A 12,930-nucleotide genomic window follows, 5' to 3' on the forward strand; every position below is an offset into this window, starting at 1 on the left:
AGGGGTGGGGGGTGGGAAACATCACCATTTGGAGGTTGGGGCCTTCCATAGTCACCACATAGTGGGATAGCTTCCTTGTTACTTCATTCACTATGCTGTTTGATAAAATGTCTTTTCTTTTGAACTGTGTCCTCTGGCTGGCCAGTGTAAATAAATACATTGATGGAAGCTCACGAATTATGGTCTTGAGTGGGTGCTGACCCACCTTAGTACCTTGCACTGAGGGTAGTTTTTCTTGGGCCCTTTTGTGAGGGGGTATTTCCCAAATCCCATATGAGAAAGACCAAGATGGTCTTCCAGGGTAGGAAAATATGCCCCAAAAGAATTAGTTGAAACAACTGGAGCTGCTCAACCTGAAAAAAAGACTTTGAGAGAAGCTTAGAGCTGTTTTCAATGATGAGAAGGGCAATGTATAAGGGGACTAATCTTGTTCTCCTTGGCCCTAGAAGACAGAAGTAGGGACAACAATAGCTGGAAGTTGCAGAGAAACAGACTAAAGTTTAACAAAAGCAGAAAACTTCCTAACAACTAATGCCATCCCAAAGTAGAACTGGCTGCTTTGGGAGGTAGGGAGTTCCTCCTCACCTGAGGTCTTTCACATGAAGGCTGGAGGACTGCTTACTTGTAGGGAGATATTGTAAAGGACATTCTTGTTCCAGAATAGGCTGAACTGGGTGGCCTGAAGTCCTGCCCAACTCTGAAATTTTGCTACAGGAGAACACATTTTATTTTTGGTGCTTGTTATTTCAAAAATTAGAAGTTGCCCACTTTCAAATGAAATATAGGAAACCTAGCAAAGACATGGAAATAAACAAAAGGAGCAGATTTTGAATCAATCAACATTTATTACGTAACTACTACTAAATACACTTGTACTGGGGATACAAAGATAAAAAATGGCAGTCCCTGTTACCAGGGATGTCACATTTTAGAGGGAGCAGGGGGGAGTGGAATCAAGATATGACACATACAATAACACATTTACAAAAGGGAGGAGGGAAAAGGAGAGATCCAGACAAATTGTACAAGGAAAATTAAGAAGATAATGTACTTTTTGCTTTACTAATAATAATCCTTAAGTAGGTAAATGACAAATATTATCCCATTCAACAGACAAGAAAACAGGTACATTTAAGCTGAACATTTGAGAGTAGTAAGTACACTTCTGATATTTTAAGAACACTACATGAAAAAATTCACTTATTACACCAACACATTTTCACTTACAGAAAAAAACTTGGGAAATGATTCTATGAAAAGTTTAATAACAAGTGAACAGCTTTTTATATAAAGACATGACACTTAAAACAAGCATTCCCTCTCCACCTCTCCCCTTCCTAAATGGTCAGAAGATCTTGGGGTTTTACAGCTAGATGAGCTAGATCAACTAACTCAGAAGTTCTTAACTAAGTGTCTGAAAACTTGTTTTCAAAAAATATTTTGATAACTATTTCAATATAATTGATTTCATTTATAGTTCCATATATTATATTTTATTCATTAAAAAATTTATTCTGAGAAGGCTTCACCAGATTGGTCCATGACACAAAGAAAGTTAAGAACCACTAGTATAGACCGACTTAATTTTATAGATGAGGAAACTGAATCCCAGGGAAGTTAAAGGACTTGCTTAAGGTAACATAATATTAAAGAGCAAACCCAGGGTTCAAAATCAGGTCTTCTGACTCAAAATTCAGTGTTGTCTTCTCTACACCATTCTGGTATAAGGCTGGGCTAAGCCATCCACAATATTTAACACAGATTTACTGCTGTGCAAATGATATGTCCTTGCAAAGAAACTGGTCAAAGATACAATTTCAGCTTATGGTCATGTAGGGTAGGAGGCTTACTGTCCTGCTTAAGAATTTAACTCACAACAATGGAATGCTCATTAGCACCATATTCTAAACTAATGAGATAATCAGTCCAGAGAATTAGTCGGAATAAAATTCTGCCAGAATCTGCCCATATCCCACACTTCCTACTATTGTTGTGAGAAAATGACCCTTTCTTCATAATCCCAAAATGCTTTGTTCTAAACTTCTCAGATGTACTTAAAATAAATTTGCTGTTTATCTGTTTGTCTTTATCCCTTTCTAGTCTGTGAGTTAATTCTTCATCTCCCTTGATGAAGAACTTCACAGTCACAGCATTCTGGTAAGAGCACCCAATGTTCACCTGTGTGCTGAAGAGCCCTCAGACTGGGACTTTCTATAGGCTGCCCCCTGGTCCACACCCTGGACAGGTGAAACAGGGTGAACTTGATCTTGCTTTCAGGTACTTTATAGGATTTAGAATGAACCAGAAGGCTCCTGCAACAGTTTAAGAACCCCAGATCTTCTTTACCTGCACAAAAGTTCCCTACCAGGCAGCTGGTCAGAGCACAACAACAGATTCCCTGTAATGGTTGTGGTTTCTTAGAGCTGATAACGATCTCAAACTGAATATTTACAATGGTCCCAGTGACCTAGAATCTCCATGGGTGCCCGATGGCATTCACACTAATCAACAAACATATATTTCTATACATCTACATCTACATTGTACATGGACTGTGTTTGGGGCGCTACATCAGATACAAAGAGAACACAAAGCTAGGCTACAGAGGGTGCTAATGACCCAGTACTCAGTAAGCAAAGCAACCTAGTGCTAGAAATGTATGAAGTGGCAGAAAGTCACTAATGATGAGTACCATTTCTAAGAGGCAGCACTGTCTAAAAGTCTGGTAGACCAGCGTTCAATTCTGCCTCTCCAACATACTAGTTTTTTATCATGGGCAAGTTCAATAACCTCTCAGATTAAATGTTAAATGAGTTGTTGACTTGTATCAGTGGAGGGACTTTCCACATCGAGTTTCCTAATAAAAATAATGGGTCTACACTGCACACCTCCTTTTCTACTCCATAAAGAAAAAAAGGGATGAAAAAAACAAAAAGCTTGCTTCTATACTACAGGAGCTACACACAAAATGAATTCCATTTAAACTCAAGTTTTTATTCTCAGTGGAAAAAAAACTTGAAAAATTCCAAATGCTGCTCTGTGAACATATTTCTAGCGTCCTGAACTTTTGCTTTCAATGCCAAACAACATCTGGAAAATATGTTCACTCTTATGCTGTTTGAGGAATTCCAAGAACTTGCCCAGATCCATGTGGTAATCATGCCTGAAATTACCATGGCTCTCAAACTGCAATTCCTCAAAAGTTTGAAAGAGGCGCAGCTCATCCCCATTACCTTCTACCTGCACACTTTCAGCATGCTTGCAGGAAATATGCTTCCAGTTGGGATACCTGATTGTGTGCCAGAATTCCTCACACTGCTCTTTTTTGCCCTCCACACAAATTATACCTGGCTTCCCTGTCAGAAAAAACCCAGTCAGATTGAGTCGTTTTGCACAATCCCAAATCCTCTTTCGCAGTTCTGGACGACATATCTGGTGGCTGTAGATCCACATTCGATGAAACGTGATCTTCACAATCTTCACCTTCGCAACTGGTTCAGTAAAGAGCTTACTCTTCCGGAAATAGGGGCCACTATTGTCCCGCAGCCACTGAACTGCTGCGCAAACGCAAAGCTCACCAGCATCAAAGGTTGAGATGTAGGCAGAAAGATCTTGATTGAGCAGCATCTGCTGTTTTCTGTCAAGGTAGTATGATCGCCCAAAGAGCTGCAGCTTGACATTTGGATAGTTGTGAGGAAAGCCAACCTGCAATTCAACCTCCCCCTAAAAATTGAAATCAAATATGTATAAAGCATCAGAATAGCCCAGCTCACGAATAATGGCTATTCCCTTTTCATAAAAATTCTAGTATATGTAAAGTACTTTGCAAACCTTAAAGTGCTATATCAAAGTTAGCTATCGTTATTGTTATCATAGGTACATTTAAAGACAGTAGAGCATACTGGATAGCAGGGCAGCTTTGAAGTCTGAAAGACATGGATTCAAGCCCTGCCTCTGGTATATATAAAGTATGAGGTAAAAGGTACTTTGTTAAGGCACTGTAAGTAGAAAGATAAAAAATAAAATAGTCCCTTCCCTCAAGCAGTCAGTATTCAAATGTCAAAGCCACCCTTCAGAAGATAGATAAAACTCCATCAGAAGTTTCTGCTCACAAAAATATTTCTTCTTTCTAGTAACTATGTTTCATCATAGTGTAGAGATAATCCTATGTTCTTGAAAGCTACTGTCAGTGCAGTGTAGGTAGAGTAGTGCTACTCAGCTAGAAAGGCTTTGACTGTGGACCAGGTAAAGGAATAGAATGTGCCTATTATCCAAGGACCAGCCTTGGAGAAGTTCTGCACCAAGATGGCTAGAGAGTAAATGGATTTTTTTTTTATTCTAGCAACTATTAAAACCCACCACTAAGAAAGATCTGTACTACCTACTTCAAAAAATGTTGTGGTGAGGTAAGTACCCTGCCAACCTTAGAATATTACATAAATAAATGTGAGCTATTATTACAACAGCTGTTTTAATGTCCATTAAAAGAGGAACCACCCCCATGAATGGACACATAGCTCTTGAATGTACAGGATCAGGCTAGAGATGGAAGGTACCTGATTATCTCACTGAGACAAAGCTTAGGACTAGGTATTCTGTGGGATATGTAAAATACTGCATCCTTAAGCTTTATTTTAATTAGAACAAATAATTTGAATACTTAGATTTTCTAAGTCTTGTTTGTTGTATCCTCTTTTATTACTGTTTTTAAAAGATATTGACATTTATTTTCCCTGTGTTAGCAAAATTTTCTTAATTTCCTACTTCTACACTTCACTGTAGCTTCTGAGGAAGTTATACAGTAGGAATGAATTGTATAATGTTAGAGGAGGCTGAGATGCTTTGAAATCCTGCCCCAAAGGAAACCACAATCAGAGGGGAGGGAGTCAGGAAGTGGGTGATAAGGAAAATAAAATGGAAAAATTGAAAGTATCAAAGACTTCAGAAAGAAGAAAACTCAAAGACCTTAAACATAAAAAATTAAATCAACAGAGAAAACAATCAACATAGGAGGAAAACTTGCAGAGTAAACAGAAAGGGAAGATGGCTAGTGAAGACAGTGAGAGAAATCCTTTTTGGAAAAAAGCACCAAAAAGTGAAATTTAAGAACTAAGGAAAAGGAAGGGGCAAAGCCAAAATAACAGAGCAAAGGCAGCAACCTTGCAGTTCCAGGGCAGAGAAGAGCCCCTGAACTCTGTCGCAAGGGAGCAGGGATCCTGGTTATAATCTTAGCTCCTTTGCTTTCTGAATATCATATTCCAAGCCTTCTGCTCTATTAAGCTGCTAAATCTTATGTGATCCTGATTGTGGCTCCATAACCTAGCAAAACAGAGTATAATCCTTCAGGGGAGAAAATCAATATTTAATGAAATAGAGGACTTTCAATCATTTCTGATAAAAAGACCACAGCCAAATAGAAAATGTGACATTAAAACACAAAACTTAAGGAAACATAAAAAGGCAAACATGAAAAAGAAATCATAAGGGACTCAATAAGATTAGATTATTTATATTCCTATATGGGAAGATAATACATATCACTCCCAATAACTTTATCATTATTAGGGCAGTTAGAAGAGTCTACATAGAGAGAGGGCACAGGTATGAGTCGATTATTTTGGGATGATTTCAAAAAGAAATGGATGGGTGAGAAAGAGGGATACTCTAGGAAAAAGGGGAAGGGAGATGAATAATGAAGAAAATCATATCACATAAAAGAAGAGTGTACAAGGAAAAACTTTTACAGTGGAGGGGAAAATGGGGGTGAGAGTGGGCAATGCTTGAATCTCACTGTCATCTGAATTGATGCAAAGAGGGAAGAATACATATATACACTCATCTGGGTATAGAAATTTATCTTACCCAACAGGAAAGTAAGAGGGAAGGGGATTAAGAGAAATGGGAAAGCGTTAAGGGGGAGAGGATTAAGGGATGCAGTGGTCAAAAGCAAAACAGACTTTTAAGTAAGGACAGGAAAAGAGAAGGATAAACAGAAGTAAATAGGATGGAGAGAAATACACAGTTAGTAATCATAACTGTGAATGTGAATGGGATGAACTCACCCACAAAACGGAAGCGGATAGCAGAATGGAATAGAAACCAGAATCCAACAATATGTTCTATACAAGAGACACACTTGAAACAGAGAGACATACACAGAGTTAAAATAAGGGGCTGGAGAAGAATCTATTATGCTTCTGCTGAAAAAAATAAGACAGTGGTAGCAATCATGATCTCTGACAAAACAAAAACAAAAACAAAAAAAGATCTAATTAAAAGAGACAGGCAGGGAACCTACATTTTGCTAAAAGGTACCATAGACAATTAAGTAGAATAAAAAAAAATTTTGGAGCAAGTTTCTCTGGTTAAGGTCTTGTTTCTCAGATATATGGGGAACTTACTCAAATTTATAAAAATAGCCATTCTCCAACTGACAATGGTCAATGGATATGAACAGTCAGTTTTCAGAATAAATCAAAGGTATCAGTGGTCACGTGAAAAAATGGTCTAAATCACTACAGAAATGCAAATTAGAACAACTCTAAGGTATCATCTCATGCCAATCAGAGTGGCTCACATGTCAGAAAAGGAAATGACAAATGGCTAGAGGCTATGTGGAAAAATAGGTACAGCAATGCACTGCTGGTAAGGTTGAGAACTAGTCTAACCATTCTGGAGAACAATTTGGAACTATGCCCAAAGGTCTATCAAATGGCATCATACCTTTTGACCCAGCAACACCACTGCAGTACTGAAAAGAAAGGGCCCCATGTATACACAAATATTTATCGCAACCCTTTTTGTGGTAACAAAGAATTGGAAATTGTAGGGGTGGCCATCAATTGGGGAATGGCTGAACAAGCTGTGGCACATGATTGTGATGGAATACTGCTGTGCTATATCAAATGATGAGTGGGTGATTTCAGAAAAACCTGGGAAGACCTATGTGAACTCATGCAAAGTGAAGTGAACAGAAACAGGAGACTATGGTACACTGAAACAGCATTATTATGATGCCCAACTGTGAAAGGTCTGCTACTCTTTTCAATATAATGATCCAAGACAATTACAAAGGACTCAATAAAAATGCTATCTCCCTCCAAAGAGAGAACTGTGAACTTCGAGTGTAAACTGAAGTATAATTTTATTACTTTCTTCATTTTTTTGCTTTTTTTTTTTTTTGGAAAAATGGTTAATGTGGAAATGTTTTGCATGATTTCACATGTATAATTAATATATTTCTTGCCTTCTCAATGAGTAGGGGAGAGGCAGGAGAATATAAAGAACTAAAAAGATTTTTTAAAAAAATGCTAAAAATAAATATATAACAAAAATTTTAAAATAAGAGGAAAAAAACCCTAAGGAACAGGATTAGCTGGAGGAGAGGAAGGGGGAATTAAGGGTGAAGGGAAGACAGCCTGTAAGAACAGAGACACCTTAAAAAAACATTTGAGTAAAAGAAATGGATATAATACTTTGTTTACAACAGAAGAAGGAAACTTGAAACAATACATTCTGCACAGACAACATTAATACATTTAATATAAGAAGGGAAGTGGTCAAATGGGAAAAAAGATCTTTTTATCAAATTTCTTCGATAAGGGTTTGGTATCTAAGACATAATTTTTAAAATATACAATATACACATATATAAATATATACACACATATATAATATACATATATAATTAATACACATTCTCCAATAGATAAACTGTCAAAGGATATGAACAGTCCTCAAAAGAAGAATTATGTTTACAACCACATAAAAAATGCTCCAAATCACTAATAAGAGAAACTGAAATCAAACAAACCTGAGGTTTCATTGCACATCCTGTAAATTGGCAAAAATGATAAAAAATTTTGGAGGGGTTGTGGAAAGATGGACACACTAATACATTGCTGATGGAGCTCTGAAATGGTGGAATCGTTTTGGAAAGCAATTTGGCATTATGCAAATAAAGTGACTAAAATGTCATTTTAAGCCTAAGACTCCATTCCTGAGCTTTTACCCCAAGGAAACCAATGATATAAAAAAAGTCCTCTATTCTTCCAGATGTTTATAGGACCACTTTTTGTGACACCTAAGAATTTAAAACAAAGATGCCCATCGATTGGAGAATGGCTAAATAAATTGTGGTACATGAATGTAATAGAATATTACCATGCTGTGAGACATGATGTGTGTGATGAATACAAAGAAGCATGGAAAGATCTGGATGAATTGATGCAGAGTGAAGGAAGCAGAGCCAAAAAACAATATATATAGTAACTACAACAAGGTAAAGTTAACGTACCAAAATTATAAAGATTAAGTGGAACTCAAGTGAAGAAATATGAAATATCCCTAGCCTATATGTCCCTTTTCAATTTATAGATCTATCAGTTGTGCTTTTTTATTTCCTCTCCAAAAAATACTGTAGGTAGAGGGGAAGGGATACATGAGATACTATGGTCATGTAAGAAACAGAAAACATCAATAAAAATTTAATTTTAATAAAAAGAGGTGTTCCTCTAGGCTTGGAAATCCTTTTCAAAAATACAGATTTTTAAAAATTCTACCTGTGTGTCACTGAAGCACTAACAAAATCTTACTTCGTGTAACGTCGTTGGATATAACGTAGGCTTTTAAAAACCAAGAAGGGCAAAATTTCGATTAGTGAGAATCATAAGAACCATTAGCAGTAATATGTTACTATTTGTTGCAGGTAACTTAATTATCAATAAATTAACATAGAACATTCAGTAATTCGGAACATTTACCTCATAGTCCGATACCATAACTACAAACCCAATTCTGGGGGGCAGGGGTCCCGTCGGATTTTTCAAGTAGGACTTCACACGTCTTAGGGCATTCGGATCCTCAAGACAGAACTCTCCTTTGCTCGGGAACATGGAATACAGCATTTCCACCTCGAGCAGCTGAAGCTCTAGACATTCATTGATTGACGCCGTCATGTTGAAGAGAGCCTGGAAATCCAACCGCCTGCGAGGAGAAAAAAAAAACGACAAAAAACAGCGCGGCCAACGTTTTATTTGCAGCTGGCGAGCACCCGATACACGGGCACCTAGCCCTGGGAGGCTGCCCGGTGGGGCTGCTTGTCATCCGCGACGCCCCCCCCCCACACTTCCCGCGGCTAACCTGCGGTTAGTCCGCGGTTAGCCTACCGGGCATTACCCGAACTGGCCGCCTCGCCCCTTACAGATGCCCAAGGAGTCACCCCGCTCCTGCCCCCTCCCTCACCACCACGCTGGCTCCAGCCACCCTTTCTACCCGCCATGCCGCCTCTCACCACCCTAAGGACTACACCGACTGCGGGCTACCCGAGCTGCGGGTCTGTCTCGCCGCTGCAAATGATCCGCCGCCACAGCCTTTTTCGCCGCAGCCGCCGCCTCTGCCTCTGCCTCTGCTTCTGCCTCTGCAGCCGCAGCCTCTGCAGACGCCACCGCCTCTGCAGCACCCGCCGCAGCCCCCCTTGCTGTCGCCCACCCGCTCCGCCCCCAGCTTCACTCTTATGGGGGGTAGGGGGTGTGGCCACACAGCACAGCTCTTACTTCACACTACGGATTTTTCTCCCGTATAGAAACAAAAGGCAGACAGGGTCCCCCAACTGCTCCGGGGTGGGGGTGGGGGCTACATGGGTCTCACCCCTGAGGCTACGACCACCCGTTCTGAGTTAGGTAGCATTATAGCAAACCAAGTGCTCAAGAACCGTTTACTAAAGCCATGCACCCCACTAGACCTAGGGGTAGGCGAGGTTGCAAGAACATCGAATCTCTAGCCAGAAAAGCAGAATCTAGTAAGTCAGAAAAGCAAGAGTCCTCACTTTTACTATCTCAACATATTCTCTAAGAATCAGTTTCTTGGTCTATAAAATGGGAATGATGATAATATGGGGGTTCACTAGACCACAGATGAATGAATCTAAAGCATTTATTAAGCATTTACTATGTGCAAAGCATTGCTTAGTGCTGAGGACACATATAGAAAAGTGAGAGTCCCTATCCTCAAGAATGGGGGAAAGGGGAAAAAAGGTGTCAGATACTTGGCCTGGACAAGCCTTCAGTAGCTTCTCTTTTGTATGGCTGCCCAGATCAGATCAATTATCTCTAAGTAGTTTTGGCACAGACCCTCAATTCTGATAGCCACTGGTTTCACAGCAATCTGTAAACGTCTAGGGGTTTGAGGAAGGGGGAAGGGGGAAGGGTACACGGGAATAGGACACATCAGTCTAACCCTGTCTTTTCCACCTCTTCCCCTCCCTTCGGTTTAGCCAAGATCACCCCTTTGAATCATTCTTTGCATCATCTTTGCTCCATCTTCAAAAGCCAGGAGCTCTGTTATCTCTGGGTAAAACTATGCTTGGTTGCCATGGTTACTTCCTATCCTGAAGTCTCCATGGCAACTAACACTCACTAAATTGGCAAAATAGAAGGGGCTACAATTATGTATTTTTGCATATCCAGAGCATCTTTGTTTCATGGGTTACAGAGGTAAATAGACAACCCATATAGATGATATCTCAGTACTTTTATCTTAGACAGACACTGAGCAAATTCAATGACCTGGACCAGAATTGAATGGGAAGGGGAGAAAAGGATTGGATTGTTTTTGAGAAATTTAATGATCCCAAGCTTTTTCCTGAAATAATAGTTCATCTTCGAAACAAATAAACAAAAACCCCAAATATTTTCCTGATGATTGAAGGACTACTAGTCTCTAAAGAGTTGAAGGTCATTCAAAGGGCATTGCAGAAAAATAGTGGTTATCAGTGGGCTACACATCATGTCACCAACAAAGAATTCAATCCACAAGCATTTACCAAACACCTACTACGTGCTAGGCACTGTGTTAAATTCATGGCAAAAAGAAAACAAACCTTGCTTGCATTCTCTGTAGGGAGATTTTGTACAAATTTAAGTATCAACAGAATATACACAGAATAACTACAAGGTATTTAAAAAGGGGGAACACTAACATTTGAAACAGTTAAGGCTTCATATAGAAGATGGTTCTTGAGCTCTGTTGAAGGAAGTGAGGAATTTCTCTAAGGTGATGGAGGACAGTACATTCCAGGCATGGGGAATAAGCAATCTGACTAGGAGGATGGGAAGGTGGGAAGACCCAAAAGTGAGGCAGAAAAGATAGGTTGGAACGAAGCTGAGAAAGAACAAAAGGTTACTCATAGACAGATCTGAGCTTAAAAATCATTTTGGCAGCTCTGTAAAGGATGGATTAGATAGGGCGATACTTTAGGCAAGGAGATATTGGGAGGCCACTAAAACAATCCAAAAGAGCTGAAGAGGGCCTAAGTGAAGATGGTAGATAGGTGATTGGGAAGGTGTTGTTTGCTAGACATGTTGTAAAAGTAAAAATGGATTTTTTTGGCATCTACATATGCGATGAGGAAGAATAAGTAGTCAAAGTTAACATCAAGGTTTAGAATGAACTTGGTAAACTGGAAGGGTGGTGGTAGGGAAGTTTCACAGACAGAGCTTTATATGATACAAAAGGAATGGGGCCTCGAGACCTATGATTTCATTGGTATACCTTCTACTAATGTACCTTCTTTGCAATGACTAGTCTCAGAATTGCCTAGAAAATTCAGTTATCAGGGGTTGTTGTTTGGCATCAGGAAGGTGATATCATGACTGGCAAGTGAATTGGATTTAGATGAGGGAGGGCTGTGCAAAGTCACCAGCCTCATTTTCTCCTCCTGAGCCATCTGAGCCCCAGTGGCTGATACACATCAGAAGTAGAGGTGGCTCCAGAAGCAGTGGAAGACCTTGGCTTTTTAAAGCTAAAGTCTTTTAGTAGGTCTCAGTTTGACTGAGGCAAAGCCCATTTAGTGATTAAGGCTAGGTAAAAAACAAAACAAAACAAAAAAACAAACAAAAAAACTAGGCAAAGAATTGGCTCAAAAAAAAAATCAAACTGGGAGGGAAAGACCCTCAGGGTTTCTGGCCAAAACAGAAACAATTCCTATTTTCATTCACTCTGAGTTAACAAGCACCCAAACAATGAACAAGTGGGGTTTGGCCTGGGGCTTGTTGCCTGGCCAATCAGTGAGAGCCAGAGTGATTTGGGTTGAGGCACGGTCCTTAAGAAAGAAATCTAGCCTGAAACCCCAAGATATCTTTCGAAGTTTCCTGCCTTATCAGAGGGTCCCATACCATGTGTCAGAGTCGGGATTTGAACCTGAGTTATACCAGCTTTGGGGTCAGCTCTCCGGTCACTAGGCTTGTACTTCGACTACTAGAAGCTAGAGAAAGGACATAAGACTATCACCAGAGGTGAATGGCCAGGAAAAATGGGTGAGTCGTGGTGTACCAAGGACTAGGGGCATGTCAGGGATAACTGAGGGAAACCCAGATGAAGGTCCTCCCCACTTCGGGTGGACTCCCTTAAGTGGACATGAGGGCACGGGCAAGATTCACATAGGATTTAGCAAACATGGATGAGTAGTTTTCTGCACCGTGGGAAGGAAGACAGTGGAAGACAGTCACCACGGAAGCCTAAGGATGCCAGTTACCTGCCAATCAAACAATAGGTACTTAAGTGCAGAGTCTGCACCAGGCTCCCGGGATGCAAAGGCAAAAACCAAAATTCAGGCATTTACTGAGTGCTGAGTGGTTTGGATTCAATATCCCCCCTGCCTAGCACACACAGTAGGTGCTTAATGAAGGCCGCTTCAGGGTGGCCCAGGTGGTGAAAGAGGTACTTTGAAAAACCTTAAAAAGACGCCCATAGGCGATCTCAAGAGAAAAGGGATGTTCTGGGCAAAATCTCGGAGAAAGAGGGCGGGGGATTAGAAAGCTGGCCTCCAGCTACAGCCCAGAAAAAGGGCGGGAGGAGAAGGCTTCGATCCGCCTTCGAAAATGACTGCAGTGAAAAAAGCGGGGGCCGCGCCTGGGCTTGTTTGCGCACGCG

At 40.2% G+C, this 12,930-nt stretch overlaps 1 protein-coding gene across 2 annotated transcripts; it reads right to left on the reverse strand.

The window, feature by feature from the left end:
* Positions 1 to 831: 831 nt before the first annotated feature.
* On the reverse strand, positions 832 to 9,473 carry RWDD2A (RWD domain containing 2A). 2 transcript variants are annotated; one of them, XM_020969930.2, is made up of 3 exons: positions 9,293 to 9,473; positions 8,763 to 8,985; positions 832 to 3,723 (listed from the first exon to the last, which is right to left on the reverse strand). In XM_020969930.2, exons 2-3 carry the CDS (start codon positions 8,955 to 8,957, stop codon positions 3,052 to 3,054), a joined length of 867 nt encoding a protein of 288 aa, XP_020825589.1. In that variant the 5' UTR covers positions 8,958 to 8,985; positions 9,293 to 9,473; the 3' UTR covers positions 832 to 3,051. The 2 variants fall into 2 exon arrangements, with proteins under 2 accessions (XP_020825589.1, XP_020825590.1); XM_020969931.2 differs by having other exon boundaries at positions 9,324 to 9,472.
* Positions 9,474 to 12,930: the final 3,457 nt, after the last annotated feature.

The sequence above is a fragment of the Phascolarctos cinereus genome, unplaced genomic scaffold (genome assembly GCF_003287225.1).
Source record: "Phascolarctos cinereus isolate Bilbo 61053 unplaced genomic scaffold, phaCin_HiC Scaffold_5;HRSCAF=322, whole genome shotgun sequence".
Taxonomy (NCBI): Eukaryota; Metazoa; Chordata; class Mammalia; order Diprotodontia; family Phascolarctidae; genus Phascolarctos; species Phascolarctos cinereus.

What these genes read in the sequence shown, in the direction of transcription:
- RWDD2A (XM_020969930.2), bottom strand. Translation starts at nt 8,957, where the DNA reads ATGACGGCGTCAATCAATGAATGTCTAGAGCTTCAGCTGCTCGAGGTG. An exon ending in TTATGGTATCGGACTATGAG is followed by an intron (nt 3,724 to 8,762) that starts GTAAATGTTCCG and finishes TTCAATTTTTAG; the next exon opens with GGGGAGGTTGAATTGCAGGT.